General features: G+C 49.7%; 2 protein-coding genes and 1 long non-coding RNA gene across 7 annotated transcripts in view; 1 reads left to right on the top strand and 2 right to left on the bottom strand.

Annotated features, from left to right (window-relative positions):
* On the bottom strand, window positions 282-9,552 carry LOC110393007. The gene is made up of 5 exons (XR_002434722.1): window positions 9,336-9,552; window positions 7,424-7,623; window positions 7,024-7,241; window positions 5,908-6,112; window positions 282-5,808 (listed from the first exon to the last, which is right to left on the bottom strand). It is a non-coding gene; the product is annotated as an uncharacterized LOC110393007 (long non-coding RNA).
* On the top strand, window positions 9,549-15,325 carry PSMG4 (proteasome assembly chaperone 4). 2 transcript variants are annotated; one of them, XM_021385401.1, is made up of 3 exons: window positions 9,549-9,798; window positions 9,888-9,963; window positions 14,548-15,325. In XM_021385401.1, the coding sequence occupies exons 1-3, from the start codon at window positions 9,622-9,624 to the stop codon at window positions 14,943-14,945; spliced, it is 651 nt and encodes a 216-aa protein (XP_021241076.1). In that variant the 5' UTR covers window positions 9,549-9,621; the 3' UTR covers window positions 14,946-15,325. The 2 variants fall into 2 exon arrangements, with proteins under 2 accessions (XP_021241076.1, XP_021241077.1); XM_021385402.1 differs by lacking the exon at window positions 14,548-15,325 and adding an exon at window positions 13,908-14,168 and having other exon boundaries at window positions 9,556-9,798.
* SLC22A23 (solute carrier family 22 member 23) overlaps window positions 15,478-20,615 on the bottom strand; it is a 106,161-nt gene continuing 101,023 nt past the window's right edge. For 3 of the 4 annotated variants that reach the window (XM_021385394.1, XM_021385395.1, XM_021385393.1), the window contains exon 10: window positions 15,480-19,610. In XM_021385394.1, coding sequence (XP_021241069.1) covers window positions 19,253-19,610 — 358 coding nt within the window. In that variant the 3' untranslated portion in view covers window positions 15,480-19,252. Of the gene's footprint in view, window positions 19,611-20,615 lie in introns of all 4 variants that reach the window. The other variant, XM_021385392.1, reaches the window with a different exon arrangement.

Here is a 20,615-nt window from a genome sequence, read left to right as displayed (position 1 = left end):
GGCGCGGGCTGGGGCAGGTGGCCGGGCCGGGACGGCAGCCCGGGGGTCGCGCCCCGGAGCTCCGTTCACCGTGTGGATACGAAAGCGTCCCGCCGCCGCGGCACCGGGGCCGCCGCCGCCCCTCGGTGCCCGCTCGGCCCTTTGTTCGCCGATTACTGCCGCAGCGGCGGGCGGTGCCGGGAGGGGCGGGGGCTGTCACCGCGGGTGTCCGCGAGCCCCCGCCGTGAGCCGACACCCGGCGCTGGGGGGGCAGCTGCCGGCAGGGCGTCGGGTGCGGGCTGCCTCCCCAACTGCAGGGCACGCGGGCGGTAGCGGGGCGATGAGGGTGGCCTCGGGGGGGGCCGCTTTTTGGTTTTTCCCCCACGCGTGAAGAAAGCGCCGTGCCCCGAGCCGGGGACCGCGGGCCGCCCGACGTCGGGGCTCCTCTGTGTCGGGGTGCAGCTGCCCCGGGGGCACCCAGCGCGCCCTTCTGTGCCCTTTGTCGCCGCCCGACTTCTTTGTCCCCGCCGCCGCTCCGTGCCACACCCCCCCTACCCCCCCCGCGACCCAACCGCACCGCGCGTGGGTCTCCGTGGGTCTGATTTCTGCTCCTCCTGCCTCTTTGCCAGAGCGTCCCACCTCCCTTTGTTAGCGCCCCAGCGTGGGTCGAGTGGAGGGGGGGAAGAGCTGGAAACGCACCCGCGGGTTTGTCTCTTCCACGGGGATTTGGGGAAAAATCCCGTCACTTGCACTCCCGATCAAAGCTGCTTGCACCGGGCTGAGCCGGGAGCGATTCCATTGTCTGGGCTGACCACGCTTTGCAGACAATGTGTAGTTTGAATTCCATGCGAATGGTTTTTGCGGCACGCTAAGCGTACAGTCGGCATCTACCGTCACTTGCTTAACAAGCAGCTCGCAGAACAGCGGCTCCCTCGGACCACCGCATGCTGCAGGTGCTGACAAAGTGATGCCGTTCTCCCCCGTTGCTGCTGAAAAGAAGGCTCAGCTTGGCTGCAGCGGAACCGGTGCAAAATGCCGGTACCGCCACTGTTACCTCCAGGTGTTCTGAGTGCCCCACGCTGTGCGTTAGTTGCTCGTTACAAGAATTATTGGCATTGCGGGGAGTAGCTGATCTCGCTCATCCTCCTTACCTACACTAAGCTCATTGCCAGCAGCTCCAGGCTCCGAAGGAAGCCATTTTAAAACCCACTTCAAGAGAACGGATTAATAGCACCAGAAAGAAACCCACCCTGCCTGCTTGTTCCTAAAAGAAATTAATTCGCAGTTGTGAAAGGGAGGAATTCATGTCTGTGTTTTCTATAGAACTTGCCGAGACTGGAAGGGAAAAAGAAAAAAGAGAAAAGGAAAAAGAAGAGAGGCTATTTCCAAATGAAATACTGGGGGGCGAGGGGGGGAAAGCAGGTCTATGTTTTTCTATGTATCCCAGCTGAGAGCTGCGGCCGTGCACGGGAGCCACCCAGATAACTGCGGCAGCCTTTGGGCAGGGCTCGGCACACTCGCTGCAAATGCTCCATGAGGCCATGGCTTGTTGGGCTGCTCCTTTCCGTTGCCCGTCTTTTCCTCCCTGCACCCCCGTGTCTGCCGGCTGCGGGCTGGATGCCACCCTCAGCAGTTCCCCAGGCAACCGGCCCGGTGGCAGAAGCAGGCTGAGCAGCAAAGGGAGGGAAACAAAAAGCCCCGCGACGATTTCGCTCCCAGGGCTGATTTCCCATGGCGTAAAAGCGGCGCGGCTACATGAGCCAGGCAGTGGCAGCTCCTGGGTTATTGTGCAGCCATCCCTGCCGGCCGTATGAGTGAGAGGAGGCACAATGTGTCCTCAGCCCACAGCTCGTTCAGCGAAGCTGGGAGGATCAGGCTGGTTTTCTCCAACACATCCTCTCCCCGGTGCTGTCAGGATTTGCATCCTCCCAGCTGGGAGCTGGGTGTGATCCCCATCAGCCCTCTGCTGTCGGAGTGGTGGCTGATGGAAGCCAGAGGCCCTCGCAGGGGGCAGAACATGGCCAAGGGCGGCTAATGAAAGCCCCAGGGAAGGACTCAGTTGTCTCGCTTTGCGATATCTGCATTGATGTGATGTGCTGCGGCACACTCTGTGCTCATCAGGATGCTTTTCCCAAGGAAGAACTTGCTCTTCCTTTTGGAAACCACGTGCCCATGCCACATCCTTGTCCGGGGCCACTTCAGGAGGATGCGAATGGCTCAAAGACCTGGAAACTATGGCAGAGGCCAGGGAGTTCCACGGCGTAGGGACACGGTTAGTGGGCATGGTGGTGGTAGGTTGATGGTTGGACTGGATAATCTTAGCGATCTTTTTCAGCCCTGAAGATTCTATGATGTGGGAGGATTTCCTGGTGGTGTCCATGCTGAGGAAGTATTTTGTCCCAGCCGGGGCTGGCTAGTGGGAAAGGGTGCAAAGCAGGACGAGGCTGTGTGCTTGGAGTGCCCTCTCTGCAAGCTTGCCCCCACTCCTGCACAGCCCTGGTGCTCAGCCTGGCCCAGGATCCTGAGAAAATCGATAAGCTCCGAGAAAGTCATTAGAGCAGAGCCCCGCCAGATAGGAGAAGGTAAAACTGCAGACAGAAAGAGGATTACAGGAACAGGATCATGAGTAGCTCCAGGGCAGGGGAGGATCAGCGGTGGCACGGAAAGCCTTTCCCTAGGATCCTAAGGGAAGAAAAGAGGGAGCGCTGTGAAGGACGGCTGCTTGCAGTGTGGGCATTTCTTGTTTTGGCTCATCTGTGCCGAGGCTCATAGGTGTGCCCTTGCAGCAGCGAAGGGTGGCATGAGCATCTAACAGAGTCTCAAACCATGTGTAGTAGATGAGTATAAACCACTGCAGTACAGAAGAGAGAGAAAAAATGGTGTCCGTGATTAGGAAATGATTGAGCAATTAGAAGCAAAGAGCAGGCGGGAGGCAAAGGGCAGAGTTTCCCTGAGATGGTGCAGGAGTGCTGACGAGGAATCGATCCTTCCTCTCATAAATCTCGTCGCATGAACACCAGGCATGGCAAGGCGCTGTAGCAGTGCCGTGGTCCCTGAGCCAATGGCAGGAGGGCCACTTGGTGCCTGTGTGCACGGCTCTCCAGGCATAAATATTAATAGGGTTCCAGCCTCGGCACTCGTGCTGATGCAGCTGTTTCTTACATTAATGTGGAACGAATTCACTGAATGCAAAAGAGCAAGGGATGAAAGAAAATATTCAGTTGCTAGTCTGAGTTGTTCTTGCAATCTGCTCTCAGTCGGTTTTGTCCTGAGCAGTCTCTTTGTGTGCGGTCTGAACCGAGATGGGGCAGATTTGCATAGCTGGAGAATTTGGTGGCAGATTGCAACGTCAGAGGGAGAAAACACTGCTGGAACTTCATTTGCAGTCCCCAGGTCATGCTCTGGAACCACGGCGACACACAACCCGCATGCCCAGGAAATGCTCCTTTTTGCTTCAAGCCTTTTTGTTTAAACCTTATTCCTGTCCATCCCAAGGACTCTCATCCTTGAAAACCCAATAGCAACGCACTGCCCCGCATCCCTATGGATTCAGGATCCTTCGGAATCCATTGCTTGTTAGGATGTGGTGTGTTAATGAAGCAGGGACTCGGTAACTGGGTTGAACAAAGCATTTTTCAAGGTCTCCTGCCTGTCACCACCCCGCTCTCCCCTCCCTGCAGCAGCATTGCGGAGAGCAGCGCAGCTCACTGCAAGGCAGAGCTGCTGTCAACTCGTTAACACTTTCTTTCTCTTTGCAAAAGGCACGGTTGCGCAAATGGATTGTAAAGATCTTATCAGGCAGCTGCTTTGGCTGCTCTCACGTGCCTCCAATACCCATCTTTCCGAAGGGTAAAGAAAAATAAAATGTGTTTGGAGGATGAAAAACATGGCACCAGATCACTCAAATTTATATGTTAGGTCAAATCTCTGGCTCATGGGAAAATAAAATGACCGTTTGGAAAGATCTCTTTCTTCTCTCTCCCCATCATCAGCTGCTCTTCTGCGTTGGGCAGGAGGGAGAAGATCGGGGTGCCAAGAATTTGCAGCTGAGAAAAGCAGGGTTTGGGGCAGCTGCGCAGCGCTATGCTTTCAGGAGAGCAGCGCAGCCTCTCCCGACAGCAGGATTCAAACAAAGGCTTTGATCACCGGGGTTATGAAGCTGGAAGCATCCTCACCGAACTGGGGCGAGTGGCAGACACAGGCTCTGCTCCCAGCCCTCATTTTTTGGCAGCACGCGCAGGCTTCATGGGGCCGAGGGCACACCTCTGCCAGCCCAACTGCAGCGCCTTGGGCGAGCGATAAGCAAGGCTCATTATCAGCAGCTCATCCTCAGCTCGCAGAAGCCAGCAGGTTCTTTTTCAGTTGATTTTGGTAGCGGCTGTCTCAGATTCCAAATCTGTTACAGGAAGGTATTATTCCCAAATGCCGGGAATTCCTTTGTCCTTCTCTCTCTCCCGGTTTTCCCATTTGTGGCTCTCTACAAGCTTTAGGGATGATTTTCACCTGATTTTTGCTTGCCTCAGGAGAAGCATGTAACAAAGGTGTGCTTTGTGGCACCTGATGCTTGCATTTGCCTCTCGGCCTTGGGGAAGGCCACCATCCAAGCGCTCAGCTCCAGCCACGCCTGGCACAGCTTCTCCAAATGCACGGCCAAGCTGGGAGACGGCTCCTCCTGCTTTCCAAGAGGCAGCAGGGAGGGATGCTCTCAGCTGCTGCTTGGGGATGGGACACGGGCTTTTAGAGGTGCCTGCTGGGACCCCACTGGACTGAAAATACAGTAAAGGAGCTCTGGCAACATATTCCTGGGATAGCACGTTCTGACAGCTCAGCTATTGTCTGTTCTGCTGTCGTACTAACAGGTAACACACCCTTCTTCTTGGATTTATACTGCATTCGCAGAGGTAGTGCTAAGAATTCTTTTACATTTTAAAACTTGTATCCCCAGAGAACGGGGACTAAGTGATGTTTCTGAAGGTTACACTCTGTGTAATCATCACTCACATGGACTGGGTGCCAGCAGCAGCTGTTTGACGCTTCTGCTAGGGAATCAGATGCACCCCCAATATCACATACAGATACCGAACTACCATTCAGGATATTTGCTTTTTGTGCTAAGCCCCATATCCAACAGAGCAGGAAGGAAAATCAAAGCAGATCCCAGCGTGTGGCAGCCCACCTCTGAGCAAACGCACGGGGCTGCCAGGGACAGTGCCAGGCTGTTAGCTCTGCTCCCTGCCTGGGGAGGAGGAAGGAAAATAAACAAAGCCGATTTTGTCCAGCTGGTTTTGTTGAGAACAGAAAAGTTAAAAGGCTGTGGCAGGACTGTAAGAAGTAATGAAAGAGAGTGACTGTCTGGAGAGCCGGACTGAGACACTGGCATTTGGTGCTCAAGAAAGGGGAAAACTGTGCGCAGACATGCCTGGCAAAGCCGCAGGCTGCAGGACTATTAACGAGGACTATTAAGTCCAGGGAGGAAAGGAAGATTCATGGAAATTCTGCCATCAGCGAAGAAAAAGCATCCAGAGAGACAGGGAAGAGGCCAGCAGTACAGCCAGTCCCACAGCCACTGCAATAACAAACTATCTTTCGAGAAAAGGCATTTCATTCCCCACCAAAAGCAACGTGAACCTGAGACAGATCATGGTTTATAGGATTACCAGTGCTGTGTGTTGAGTCAGGGGTTTCCAAGGCTAGGAACATAGCTCTGTGCCTCCTGAGCAGAAGCCAGCCCCAGCCCTTGCGCTGGGGGCTGCAGCAGTCTCGCATCCTCTCTGGATTCAAGGGCATCCCGAGGATGCTGCAGCACCCAGCCTTGGTCCTGTTGGTGGCCTAAGGATAGAAAGATAGCAGCATCCATCATGTGTGCTGAGTGCCATGTGGGATCTGGGCATTTCATCCAGCAATATAAGGAAAAACATTGTTCAGTACCTTCTTTTCTTACTTCTCTTCTTTTCTCAGCCTTTCCAAAGCTCATTTCCACTAAGATTTTATGTCCCTTCTTCCAAGTCCTATCACAGCCACGTCATAGGCATGTAGTAGCCAACTGCAGCTGCAAATCTCAATCTCAAGCTTCTACACACTGGAGTCAGTGCTTGCAAGCTGTCTGGGGTTTCTCCAGGGTGAAGTGCTCTATCTGTGTAAAAAATATGATTTCCATTTGATTGCACAAACCTCTTCTTGTCTCAAGGGAGTGATGAGTCACTCAGTGTCAGTGCCACGTCCAGCAGCTACAGACCCACGTGTCTCAGAAGCTCCGACAGATCTATGACAAGTTCCTCCCATGACTCATAGCAACAAAAAGAAAATGTCTAAACCATTTACTCTGTGCTCAGAAAGCTCCTTAAGAGCTGAGTTTTGCAGATATTCATTCAACTGCAGGGAGACAGGCAGGGATTGCCACACTTCCAGTTTGCAGATGAATGAAATGAAGCAGAGTGGAAGGCATTTGCATATGGCCACAATGCCAGGCAGGCATGAAATCTGATTTCTGGCCCAGGACACTGCAGCAGGTCACAGTGAGCTCCTGGCCAGACAATCACAGAATCATAGAATTATCAAGGCTGGAAAAGACCTACAAGATCATCCAGTCCAACCATCCACCTACCACCAATAACCCCACTAAGCCATGTCACTCAACACCACATCTAAACGTTTCTAGAACATCTCCAGGGATGGTGACTCAACCACCTCCCTGGGAATCACCCTTCCTTCTGCACCCCACCCCATCAGAGATGCCAATAGCTGAGGGTACTGACCCTATGAAAAGAAGAAGCTTTCCTCCAGGGGAGGAGGTGCTACCGCAAGTCCTTTGGAAATCAGGAACTTCAGTGATGCCTATCCAGGAATCCTCAGATGCACCAAAGATCCTGGCACCGGGGGGTTATTAGAGCAGTTCTGCTAACAGTATCACAAACATGCAATTGCTTGTCATCTAGATTTTCCATTTGCTTATGTATGCTTTCTCAGACGTGAGCTTTTCAGGAGGAACTGACCTTGATATTGCTTTGGATCATGTAATTCATAGTAGGAGTTCAGTGTACTCACCTTACAACTCTTTCAGAAATTCAGCTTGAATTCTCTTTTGGCCTTCTTTCTGGGCCCATAAGATGAGACTGACCAATGCTTGGTACAGGTGTTTTGAGACTTCAGGTGAAGAATGGACTGTGGTTATGTTTGGACAACACAGGGGCAGTTTCCCATCTCAGCTGAACACCTCTTGCCAGTTGCTGCCTCCTCTCTCACAGCTTCCCGACCTCAAGGATCTAAACTCGTTAACCAGAAGGAACAGCTTTGGTCAGCGTAGCTCCACAGACTGACTTGTCACCACATCTGGTGAGGCCTAGGAAGCAGGACCAGGGCGGCCCCACCTAACATTGGTTTAGGTTGCCACAAGATCACAGCTACAGCAACTGCATGGTTGAAGCAGAGACACTTCCTTTCTCACCTGTTTGTGCTGACCTCCAGTAGGCCAAACATTTGAGCAGGAGTATGGCCAGCTAGATCAAAGGAAGTTCAAGTTTCAGCGCAAGGTAGGACCCTGGAAGCCTGGAGCTGCAACAGTTGCAACATCCTGGTACCACCTGACTCTCTGGATGGAGTAGCTGGAGGGCTTCCTTTGGCTTCCTTCAACAGGCATTTACTCCTCTGCAAAAAGACAACAAATTGAGACACCCAGAATGTCCTGAGGCAGAGTCTGCACCTGATACATGTTAATGGTCAACTTCTTTCTCATATGTCAAATTCACACCATATTCCTGCAGAAGAACGGCAGGATTGGTGACAAATAGAATCCCTCAGGGGTCAGTGCTGGGACTGATGCTCTGTAATATCTTCATCAATGACATTGATAGTGGGATCCAGTGTATTCTCAACAAGTTTGCGGATGACACCAAGCTGTGTAGTGCAGTTGACATGCCTGAGGGGTGGGATGCCATCTAGAGGGATGGGATGCCATCCAGAGGGACCTAGACAGACCCAAGCAATGAGCCCAGGAGAACCTCGGTGAGGTTCAACAAAGTCAAGCACAAGGTCTTGCACCCAGGTCATGGAAACACTTGCTATCAGTACAAGCTGGGGGATGAAAGGATAGAGCACAGCCCTGACAAAAAGGACCTGGGGGTACTGGTGGATGACAAGCTGGACATGAGCCACCAATGTGCCCCCGCAGCCCAGAAAGCCAACCTTATCCTGGGCTGCATCAAAAGAAGCGTGACCAGCAGGTTGAGGGAGGTGATCTTGCCCCTCTGCTCTGCACTGGTGAGGCCTCACCTGGAGCACTGCATCCAGATGTGGAGTCCTCAGTGCAGGAGAGACATGGACCTGTTGGATCGTGTTCAGAGGAGAGACACAAAAATGATCCAAGGGATAGAACACTTCCTATATGAGGAAAGGCTGAGAGAGCTGGGGCTGTTCAGCCTGGAGAAGTCTCCGGGGAGACCTGATAGTGGCCTTCCAGTATCTAAAGAGGGTATACTGGAAAGAAGGGGACAGCCTCTTTTGCAGGGTCTGTTGTGATAGGACAAGGGGAAATGGTTCCAAACAAAAAGAGGGAAGATTTAGATTGGATATAAAGAAGAATTTTTTTTATTATTATTTTTTTTTAAGATAAGGGTGGTGAGGCACTGGAACAGGTTGCTCAGAGATGAGGATGCCCCATCTCTGGAGACATTCAACACTAGGCTGGCTGGGGCTCTGAGCAACTTGGTCTCACTCTGGTGTCCCTGTTCATTGCAGGGGAGTTGGACTAGATGACATTTAAGAGCCCTTTCCAACTCAGTCAAGTCTGGGATTCTATAGAAATATTTGCTTCTCTCAGCAACATCCCAGTTCACAATTGCATGCTTTGCATCTGTTAACCCTTAAGTTATCAGGAAAGATATTTACTCCTGGTTTAGAGGGAAAAGGTGGGCTGCAGATTCGGTGTCTAGGATCCAGTTGCTCCCCGGGGCAACATAAATTCTGGAGAAGAACAGGAAGAATAGAAGCACATGCCTTTAAACCACACTCCTGGGGCTTGGACCTCATCACAGCAGCAATATAAATGCATCCCTATACACATAGGCAGTGCTTTTGTTACAGCATCATTGCTTTATCATTGATTTTCTATCAGATATCTCACTGCAGTTGTGTTCATCCTGACAGATCAGGCAGACCACAATGGGCACCCACCTGTGCCCCATGCTGCTCCTCACCCAGCTGCAGGAGCATGGGGCAAACCTCCCCCACCTGCGGCTGTTCATCACAGGAATCCCACCCCCAGCACCTGTGCGGACTCTGATAGAGATACTACACAGTACCCGTTTTTTTTTCCTTTCCCTATTTCAGAAAACAGCATTAGCTCCGAAGGCAGAACAAACCCGCGGCAGAAAGACGAGTGCAACACAAAGGGAAGCGCTCGGAAACCACTAGCAGCCCGCACTCAGCCCCTCCCAGCGCAGCTCTACCGCTCGTCTGCCTCACTACCACTAGAGGCGGAACGGCCAGACCTAGCGGGAATGAGGACGCCGCCGCCATTTTCAAGCCGCCATTTTGGAGGCCGCCCCCCCGCAGCCATGGCTGCCCCGGCCCCGCCCAGTCCCGCCGCCGCCGGGGCGGGGCTCCGCGCGGTGCCGGCCCTGGTCCCGCTGCGGCCTGGCCGGGCGGATGGAGGCGGCGGACGGCGGGCCAGCGTGGAGTGGCATCGGCTTGCACGACTTCAGCGGGCAGCTGGGGGAGCAGCGGGTGTACTTCCACGCCATGCGGCTGCGGGACTCGCTCTTCCTCTGGGTGGGCGCCGCGCCCGCCCTGTCCAGCCTGGCCGTGGCCATGTGCAGCCCCCGGGTGAGTGTGTGTCCCCGTCCCCGCCCCGCCCCTCCCCTCCTCTCCCGGTGCCGTTCCGCGGCTCAGCCCGCGCTGTGCTCTGCCCGCAGGACAGCGTGCCCGTGTCCACCTCGCTGCTGGGGGACCCCTCCGACACCGCCTCCGCCTGCCTGGCCCAGCGCCTGGGTACGTGCGGGGGAGCGGGGCCGAACTGCCCCCCTGGGCGGGGGGCGGCGGGGGGCGCCTTGCGTGGGGCGGGGCGGGGCGGGGCGCGGCGGGCGGCCTTCGTGCCGGGCAGGAGCGTTTGTGGGGGACGGTCGTAGCATCGCAGAATCACAGGACATCCCGAGTTGGAAGGGACGCGCAAGAGCCATGGAGTCCTGCTCCCGGCTCCGTACAGCAGCACCCGAAAATCAGACCGTATGTCTGGGAGCAGCGTCCAGACACTCCTTGAACTCCGGCACTTGGGGCCGTGCCCACTGCCTCTGTTCCAGAGCCTGTTCCATGCCCACAGCCCTCTGGTGAAGAACATTTTCCTAACCCCCAACCTGGCCCTCCCCTGATGCAGCCCCATGCAGTTCCCTCGGGTCCTGTCAGCAGAGAGCAGAGCTCAGCGCTGCTACTCTGCTCCCCTTGTGAGGAGCTGCAGCCGCCACGAGGCCTCCCCTCAGCTCCTCTGCTCAGCCACTCCTCATACACCTTGCCCTCCAGACCCTTCCTGTTTTCATAGCCCTCCTTTGGATACTCTCTAATAGCTTTATGTTCTCCTTATATTGTGGTGCCCAAACTGCACCCAGTGCCGGAGGTGATCACACCAAACCCTGTCACATTTCACACTGGTTAGCCCCACATTCTGCCCTGATGAGCCCTAGGCCATCTCACAGGTGATAGCGCTTGCTCTGTCCCTGCATCGCATAAGGTGCACCTCTGGGGATGTCACCTTCTTATAGAATCATTGAAGTTAGAAAAAACCTCTAAGATCATCAAGTCCAACCTTCAATCCATCACCACCATACCCACTAAACCATGTCCCTAAGTTCTCCAGCCAGTGTTAGAGCATCAGGGTACCCAGTACAATGCCAATGCATGCAGTAATCCAAATGCATGCCTCCAGCCCCCGGCAGCTTCTGTAACAGTACATCTCATCAGTGCACCCATCACTTGCTCAGCCTCAACAGCTGCCTCATGCAGGTCACCAGAGCTCACTGGCCAGTGACTGACATGGCTCCAGCAGGCAAACTGCTGAAGTACTTGATAGTGGGTGTTAGATGCAGGATGGTGCACTGCTTGCTTTCTTACTTCTGTCGTTTCAGTTGAAAAAAACATGTAACTCTTCTTCATGAGCTGGATCTTGATCATGGGCAGTGTGTCAAGAGTTTGTACTAGCAGGCAGTTCCATGAGCCTGCCCCTACTTCTCTGTAGCCCAACACCTGTATAAAAAAGGGTTGTTCAACAAGGCTGATCTTGGACAACATCACCAGCTGGCATCCTTTCCTCATCCCCATATCTTGTCTTTCACCAGTTATTGCCGTAGTCTCCCTTGGTGTCCACTCTTTCTCTTACCGGGTTCAGGCATCTCTACCATCACTAGTAACTCTATGGGGTGCTGTATAGCATGATTTCTTTATGTGTAGTTAGTGCATTGTCCTTGTCTTTGTTACTGAGAGCTCGGTACTGGGATATTGGTTGCTCTTGATCCTCAGAGCGTAACACACCTTCATATCTTCCTTGTCTTTGTGTGCCTGCAGTACCTGTCATTATTTTATTTTAAGCTTCCCGTGCCCAGCTGGTCTTTTGGTCAGTGTTCCTGTCCTGCTCACCTCATGGCTGCAGTTTTCCCCCTGGCCACCCCCACTTATGTTCTTTGTAAATCCTCTTCTCTCTTGTAGTTTCCTGCCTAAGGAACGCCCTACTGAGAAGGGCCTGGGGACCTTTTTCACTTTGGATTGGAAAGAGAAAGTCAGTGACACACTTCTGGCTTTGACTAATCGCATGCTTGCTGATCATATTAGCTAACTGAGTCTTGAGAAGAGAACCGAATCTTCTTTCTGGAATTCTACACCCTGGTTTCTAGGCTTACTTTTGTCAGCCCAGCAATGTAATGTGGGCCAAGTAAGCTTGTAGTCACTCAGTCCAAAGTGTTTTACACTGAAATAAGTGTAAGGTCATCACTAAGCCTCTCTTTGTCTTCTTTGTTCCATGGGCTGTGCGCTAAGGAGATCTGCGCTCTGCCCTGAGCAGAAATACCAGGCGTTGCTTTGGCTGGTGTTGAGCTTTGCTCTGGGGAATTGAATCCTCAGTACTGCCACAGCTTCTGCAACAACAGAGATGGCTGTTTGCAGCCCAGCCTGCCCCGTAGCTGTGTTGCTGAGACAGCCTTCTTACCCATCCTGCCATCCTGGAACCTTCAGGCAGGCAGTAGCTTCTTCTTCTCTGTGTTGTCACTGTGTTTTTATGTGCCATTTCCATTCTGCTCTTGGCAGGCACTCATTTAAGTAGCGCATGATGCCATCTGTAGGCAAGTAGTAGTATTTCTTCTGCTTCCCATTTGTGTTCCATCACCTGCGCTTTGTTCCTGCAATGCCAGGTTCCCTGTTTTGGGGCAGGAGTTTTTATATACACATCCTCCCATTGTTTTCTTTACAGTCTGATCGAGTTCCTAGCCAGAACAGCTGCATTTAGTATACTGGCTCTGTCTTTTCCCTTATTTTATTTTTTTCCCCTCCACTGATGAAAGCACATTTGCTGCCCGCCCATTCCTTTGTACCTATTTCTATCTGTATTTGGTGCAGTGACTGCTTCCCACAACCTACCTCCATGCTCTAACACGAGATGCATCTAACTTGCTGAGAAACTTAAATCCTAAAAGATTGTTTTCTGTGAGCTGGAGGAGTCCCCTTCTAGAGAAAGCCTTGTGCATTTGTAGCCTCTCTGTGCTCAGCAGGTGAGCTGGTAGAATGGAGAATGGTAATAAACTGATTTGCATAATGAAAATGACTCAAAGGAGTAGTTTAACTACATTTTATATATGCGTGTTAAAATATGAAGATAAACATATATACAGGTTTTCTGAAATTAACTTTCCAACCAAAGAAGGACTGAGATATTACACGTTCTGGTGTCTTTCAGTTTTTAAATTTCAGGTGATGTTTTCGAATATTGAGTGGAACACTCTTGGTTTCTCCTTGGGACTGGCAGCTCCCAGCTTCCTCCTGCCAGGAATATCCTGTGACCTAAATAGCATTTTTGTCTTTTATTTCGCACAACTATTTTAAACTTAGTGTCTGTTTTTCCCTATCGTGCTTCAAAAGTTGAGTTTTAGCCATGTATTAAGGGAGTTAGAAAGCACGATATCACGACGGTAAAATCTAAGTAGAATTCCATTTTATTTATAAAACGCTTCTTTGTATTATCTGTTCTACTCTGATAATTAAGTTTTCCTGCCCCACTGGACATTGGTTTTGTCACTGTTAATTAGTTCTGTGATGGATGACAGCTCTTAATTTTAGAGCACCTCTCTCCAGGTAGTTTCCAGCACAGTAGTCCAGAAATTCTGATTCGTTCTGTGACGTTCATGGACACCACATAAGTAAAGGGTGGAGGAAACACAGCCACTGACAGCGGGCTTCGACAAAAGCGATGCACGGCTTTGGGGGCCTTTGTAGGGCGTCCGTAATGGAAAAAAGAACTTTGCTAGTTGTGGTCTAATAATTTTCTTGTTGACCTTCCCTCTGTGTTTTTCATAGCACAGACTTACCAATGCACGAAACAAGCGTCAGTGATGCAGTTTGAGCTTGGCCCGTTGTTTCACTTCCACTTCCCTATATTTAAGAATTGTCCAAAATCCCCCAAAAGCACAAGGAGGTTTTCCAGCGACTTAGGACTTTTGCATCACTCCCAAAAACTCATTCATGGTCACCAGGTGTGATTATATTGCCCACTCCAGTGATGTGCAGAGCTTTGCCATATGTGCCTGTGATTTTGTGCTTTACAAATGGGTCCCGGCATGCGGGAAGTAGAGAGTGGTCTGGTAGGCAACTTCATGATGGCTTTTTAGAGTGCTTGCTTGAATATCTCCATGGCTTTTCTAACGGAGCAAACTATGGCTGAATACTTTGTTCTGTTTTAGCCAAGAAGACCAAAAAACAGGTATTTGTCAGCTACAATCTGCAAAACACAGACAGCAGTTTCACCTTGCTCATAGAAAACAGGATCAAAGAAGAAATGATGGCTTTTCCTGAGAAGTTCTGACTTTGCATCATTGTAAAATAACCGGGTGTTTTTGTTTCAGAAGAACTGAGTGCAGTTTTCACACTGACTTTAAGCAGTGTACTTATTTTGTACTGCGTTGATTGGATTTGCATTTGTTATTAAATGTAGCTGACCTAAATACAGTTGGACCGGATTTTTTTTTGCCCCAGATTTGCTACCCTGCCAAGCTGAGGACAGGTTGGTTGAGTAAAAACGTGCTGTCATGGAAGAACGTCACTGTAGAAGTGCATACAGTGTCTGGCCTGCTTCCTCTGCTGGGAAATCACTGTCAAGTTGTAGCGCTGCAGTTGATCTGCCACGTAGGAGCATTGAATGCAGCAGAGCAGCTTTTCATTGTTCTTGTGAAAACCTGTGAGGGTACCAGGGAGCACTGACTTTTGCTTCAGAGGAAAGCGATGGTAATAGCTGGAATGGGGACTATTAGAAATGGAACCACGTGGGTTTTATATTGAACAGCTGTAAAATACGGTGAGCGTTACCTTGGTCTGTCATTTTAGTCGCTGTTGTACTAGCGCTGAACACTGGATTTCCTTCCATCTTCTGGACGCTGGGAGGCTTTCACAAAGGGTTTTCTGTACAACCCCGGCAGCGATGTAAAGGGAAAAAGCCCAGCTTGACTTCTGGAGCAGTAGGTAAGTCTGCTAGGCTGCTAGAAATGCGTTGTGTGCATACATTGAACGTACTCGTTAGAAAAATCAGAGCAGTCAATACCACCACCACTGCTAGGCATCCTGTCGCTACAGCTCTAGACTTGCTTCTTGCTAGGCTGTTCTTTCAAAGGCAAACCCTCCTGCTATTTTGTTCAACAAAAAGGGCAGCTAAAAATGAACTATGCGAAAAAAACCCCAAATCCCAAAACACACCACAGAGCCAATGGTGTAATGACTGTTTGTAGCTGTCAATACACGCTGTGGTATTGAGCAGTACCTATTACTCACAGCAATTTTAGGAACACTGAGCATAGCAACCCGATGAGCAAATTGAGTATTCTTTTCTGCAAGTTGAGCCCTGACTCAGACAAACTTCTGATGCAGATGAAAACACCAAGTTCACCAAAGGTTGGTGCACAATGTGGGATTACAGCCAGGTTGTCTGAAGGAGCTGGAATGCCCACGGCTGCAGACTTGCCATCAGCATCGTACATTCCATGTGGGAGCACCGGGCCTATTCTTACCTGGTAGGCACAGCCACCAACGCCTGGCTGCAGTTCAAAATCACGGCAGCAAAAGCAGCTGCTGGAGGAGATTTTAATTTATACAGCCCAGGAAGCAGAGTCAGCTGTTCTTCAGTGACTGAATGCAGAGGATAATCAGTTGCAAATCAACGTGCAGATTTAATTAGCCCGATTTAAAAGCGGTTCATTCTGTTTGTAGAGGAGGTCTCACCAAAAGTCAGTGGTGAGGGAGACAGACCACGGAAGGCAAACCGATGGGACAACATCTTTTTTATTCTGTACATTTACATACAAAGTTTTTCAGTAGGTACAACGGATGTAACATCATGCAGACATTTAGCTTGTAAGACTGTTTTCAGTACTCGATTTAAGCTTGTGCTATGAGGAAGCACCACCAGACTATTCATGATCAAAACATACAGTAACACGATTCTTTAAAATTTCATCAGAAACCGCACTGGGGAGGGAAGTCTCACCCACAGACATAACACACTGTTACTCCTTTCCCAAAACATTTTACACAATACATTTAAAATGAGGTTTGTCATTTTTCTTAAAAAAAGTTACAGTGGGGGAGATGATCCCACACTTAATAGTGTTGTCTTATGTGCCAGCTACAGGCGCAACTTGACTTGACATTCACAGAGTTCATTTAATGGCACTTCTGCTTCCAATTTGGTGACCTTTAGTGTTTGGCTCCAGGAAGTGGCAACAGTTAAGCAAAATACTTCCATTAGAAAAAAAAAATCAACCACACAAGCAGCGTGCTCACCGAAACTGCAAGGTAAATCAGACAGAACCCTCTCACAGGTGCCAGGAAACACCTCCAAACAGATGACAGCTTTCTCCACGCTGTCTGTATCTGTTTGTAGTGTGTCGGGCAGCATAAGCGTTACAGAAACCTTAAAAGGAAAGACAACCAAGATCAAGCATAATGTCACTTTCACATTTTTCTTTAAAATTAGAAAGAAGGAGGAAAGCCCTTGAATGGTAAACAGAAAGAAAAAATCCACGGACGGGCTTAGAGGTTACCAAAGGTTCATAGGAAAAGGCCGACGTGGACAGGACAACTCGGAGCGCTTCCTGCACTGTGGTGGCCGGAAGCAGCTGTTGCAGAAGAGCGGCTCCTGGCTGTGGCTGCAGAGGAGCCCATGGCCGAGCAACGAGGCACTGGAGTGCCAGCTACATGAGTGTGGGGAGAAGGAAACAAAAACAGAAGCAAGCACACATAATTGTTCATCTTTTCAGGAGCAGGTGCAAAATGAGCTACCGATTTTGTGTTTTACTATCACAACGGAAGTGGAGGGCCAAACCGTCCTGAGAAGTTGGGTCTCCCCACATTGCAGATCAGTACCGAGCATCTGTTTACAGGCAAACAAAAAAACCCTGCAGTAAATCATGTCATTTTTTTAAGAATTAACAACAACAACAACAAAAGCGCCAAATATTCCTGTCACCTCGTGTTCATTACTTAAATGTTGATATGTTTAAACAAGCATTCTCTTCCCTGGGCCTGCCTGTCCTCAGAGAGCAAACACCAGAATAGGAAACGATAAAGCGCAGTGGACAACAGCGGTGAGCACACCGGGACCGCTGACGGTGCTGGAAGCAGCCAGCTGTGTGAATGGGCTCCAAAAGCTGTACCGCAGCTTGCGTACGCGCGCACAGAGACCTTTTCTCTTCCCTTCAGACTTGTTCTGCCTCATCAATTTCCCTTGTGAACCCACTTTTTCCCCCCAATGTGTGTGGCTTGCCACAAGCATCTTGTATGGAAGGCGAGAGGTATTGCACAAGTTTGGCACGTAGATACTGTGTGGACTTGCAAGGCCTTGGTTTTTCCTTAGGTGAGCACGGATCGTGGAAGTCAGCACAGAACAGAAAGAGGGAAATGGCTGCTCTCAAGCTGGGCAATAAAACTTTGGTGTAAGGAAGATCAGGCTCTTGCCGTCACAGCAAGTCTAGCAAAGATGAAAAAACAGTAGTGTAATTTTGGGCAAAATTAGCATCAACTGGTCCAGTGTTTCGTACCGGGCTTAGGAAGAACCCAAATGTCCACATCCTCTGTACAAATATTAGTAGCTTTAGGACAACATTGCTATTCTGAACACGACAATCTCTGTTGCTTCTGCAGGTCTACCTGTCCTCCTGCTTGGCAGCATCTGAGCTGTGCTGCATACCTCAGTGCCTGCCGTGGGAGCACCTCTGATTTACTGGACTGTAAGAGGACAGCAGCAGCCTAGTGGAGGATGGAAATTGTTAGGTTCAGTAGTTAGTAGACAATATATATACAGCAAAGGAGAAAAGGGGAGGACAGGTAGAGGAGGAAAGTGCACACAAGCGCTTTCCGTGCTTGCAAACGCAAGATGTACATCAAACAAAGTGGCAATCATATGGACACGCAATACAACATTGACATCCTGCTGCTCTGTTTGTTCAACGTCTGCACTACTGCGCAATCACAAATGCATGGCCTGAGTGGAAAAGGAAAAGAGGGAGGGAGAGGAGAGAGGTTAACTACAATGCAAGAAAGCTGTATACAGTGTCCTTGCATTGCACTGGATCCTCACAGTCATCACACGGTGAGAACCAAAAGCCGATGGCCAATGCAAGTAGTTGGTTTGGAAGGACGTCAAGTGGCCGTGATCGAAATGCTATCCAGACAGTACGCGACAAAGCAGATGTTCACTTTGCTTAGAGCAGTAGAGTGGGATTGACCCCCATTTAATTTTTCTTCTTTTTTTTCCTGAAAAGAAAATCCTACAAAAGCAGTTGGGAAAGGGGGGAAGTACAGGTGAGCTCACCGTGTATTCAAGCGTCAGAACCAGAAAACATTTCTAAAAATCCCAACACGGCCAACACCAGACCTTAAATTATTCACAGGCTATCAATTCCTTCCTTTTTGATAGTCACGTAAATGTTTTGTCCACTGAAATTGGTAACAAAAACTCTGGTTCTAAACACAGGCAGGGCAATGCCAGGACGCTCATTTCCCAGGAGTGGCAATCACAGCCAAGCTACCTTGGGCAATAAAAGTGCAGACTGTAGCCAGTGCTCCTCAACTTTTGTTGCTGCTGGTCTGCGCTCTCCTGGAGCAGTCAATTGTAGATTCAGGACCTCCTAGTAATTAAAGCCATTCTTGGCAGAATTTTTGCATCATTGGTCAAATCATTTACATCTACATTAGTATTAAACACCAGCAGGAACGGTCTAAAATAGATTAGGACTCTTAAAATGTGTAAAGCTGATTCTTACTGAAAAATCAGCTTGTTTGGGTAGGATTTTCTTCAATGCATTTGGTGAAAAAAAACCCGTACTAATTTAGAAAGTAACTTTTAAATGCACATGAGTTATAAAAAAACCATAAGCTGCCTAAAATGCAGTCAGAGTTTGAGTCACAACAGGTTTTGCTTCGTTTCTTCTTCTTTTGGTGTATACAAACACAGCAGGCAACCTGGGCGTTTTGCCTTTCTAGACAGGCAGAAGAATGTTGCACAAGTCAAAGTTTCAGTCGATTCAACTTCGCAGTGATACCTCCTTCCTTTAAAGGAACACAAAAACAAAACAAAAAACAACCTCCCTCCCCATGGTTTCTTTCTTGGAATGGCTGCACCTCTTATAATAAGATGGCTTCATTTTTGTGATCTATGAAAGGAAAAGGAAATAAAGTGCTTCTTGAGAATAAATCAAAATAAATATACATATTTAATGGCAGGAAAAAAAGAGTTCTGAAGGGCTACTTCCAGCCAGGTCTTTTCTCAGATGAGTATTTTCCCCCACCATTTTTTCAAGAGCGATCTGCGCAACAGTTGATGATTCCTACAAGTTGCTTTAGCAACAGAGTTGAATTCCCCCAAGTCTGCGTCTGCTCCATCACTGGTTTGTAACACCTGTGCAAAACACCTTTGCCCAAAGTGCTGTTCCTCCTGCACAACAGCATCAAATAAAATACAAAAGGAAGGGGAGAAGGGGAAAAAAAAAAACCACCAAAGAAACAACCAAAAAAAATAAAAAGGAGAAAATCCACCCTGTTACATAGACTTCATCCCGTTGGCAGTGGTGTTCTCAGAGATGCCATCGCTCACAGTTGCCGAGTCGTGAAGGCCCGAGTAGTCCTTGAGTTCTGAGTTTGTCAGGAGCAGGGGCTGCTCCCCCTTCTTGTGGGGCAGGAGGGGCTGCCTGGTGTAGTGCTCCCCGTCCGGGATGTTCTCGGGCAGGTTCTGGTTCTTGCTCTCTGGCAGCAGCAGGATGCAGATGATGCAGATGAGCGTACAGCAGGCAAAGATGACGTGGTGGAGGAAGTAGCCTTTCTGGTTGTGCAGTTCCATGATGGGGGCGGTCAGGCGGCCGAAGCCTGCGCTGGCCAGGACCAGCCCCAGCCCTCCACCCCTGCAAACACAGCAGAGGTGAGAGCCCGGCCCTGAAAAGCACCTGAATGCCCCTTTGGCTTGAAACCCCAGGCTGTCTTATTGGGCAAGCAACTTGGGCACCTGGACTCTGAAATCTCTGAGGCAAAGCTGGTTTGCTCACAGCTTTTGTGCTGTGCAAATGCTCAGGGGGAGTTGCTTTGCTGTTGTAGATCATTACTGCCTATCTGTTGCTGTGCGGGGAAATAACCATACTTACCCAAGTATCTTTTCACACCCACGTAACTGCACCTACGTAAAGTGAAGAGCGGCTGTTCTGTGTGACTATGTAGCCAACCCTCTAAAATATTCCAAGTGCTCCTACATTTAGCAAGGGCAAAACAGATTTTTGCTTAGCATCCTGCTTAGACAAGACACACATGAAGCGGTAGGTGCAGAAGTCTGTTCTGGCTGTCCCTGAAGTATCTGGCAGCAATGGCCAGTGGAGGCAGGAGATGCGGCTTCACAGACTGTTGCCTCATTCTGTTACACCAAGCACAGAGCCCTGAAATATTTTCCTTATAGAATGTGTCGGGGCTGGAATCTCTGCATGCACTGGTGTTGTACCAACATGAATCATTTTCAGAAAAAAAAGATAACACAGCTAGTGGTCAGAATAGGAAAGTAAGTCAAGAGCTCAGGGATTCATTTCTGAGACCTCTTCTTGACTCGCTATGAGGCAGGTGCCTCGCCTTAGTCTTGCTTTCTGTATGTATTCGTGGACCGTGACAAAAAGGTGAATACTGGTAAATGCTTGAATTATAAATATGGAACTTTATAGAATATTCTTTACGGCATAAATGCTTATTTATTAAAGCAACGTGCCAGAGTGCTGAGATTGTACATGCAAGAACACCAAAAAAGAGTGAAAATGCATTAAAGCTCAAAAAAAACCCCTAAAACGTGAAACCAACCTCTTCTGTCACCCCACAAGAATGGAAATGTTCACACCAGCTGCATTCCGCACCATCTCCTGACTGGGTTATGC

This window comes from Numida meleagris, chromosome 2 (assembly GCF_002078875.1).
Source record: "Numida meleagris isolate 19003 breed g44 Domestic line chromosome 2, NumMel1.0, whole genome shotgun sequence".
In the NCBI taxonomy this organism is placed as follows: domain Eukaryota; kingdom Metazoa; phylum Chordata; class Aves; order Galliformes; family Numididae; genus Numida; species Numida meleagris.
Note: the sequence above shows the minus strand (reverse complement) of the source record. Positions and strands in the feature narration are given on the sequence as shown.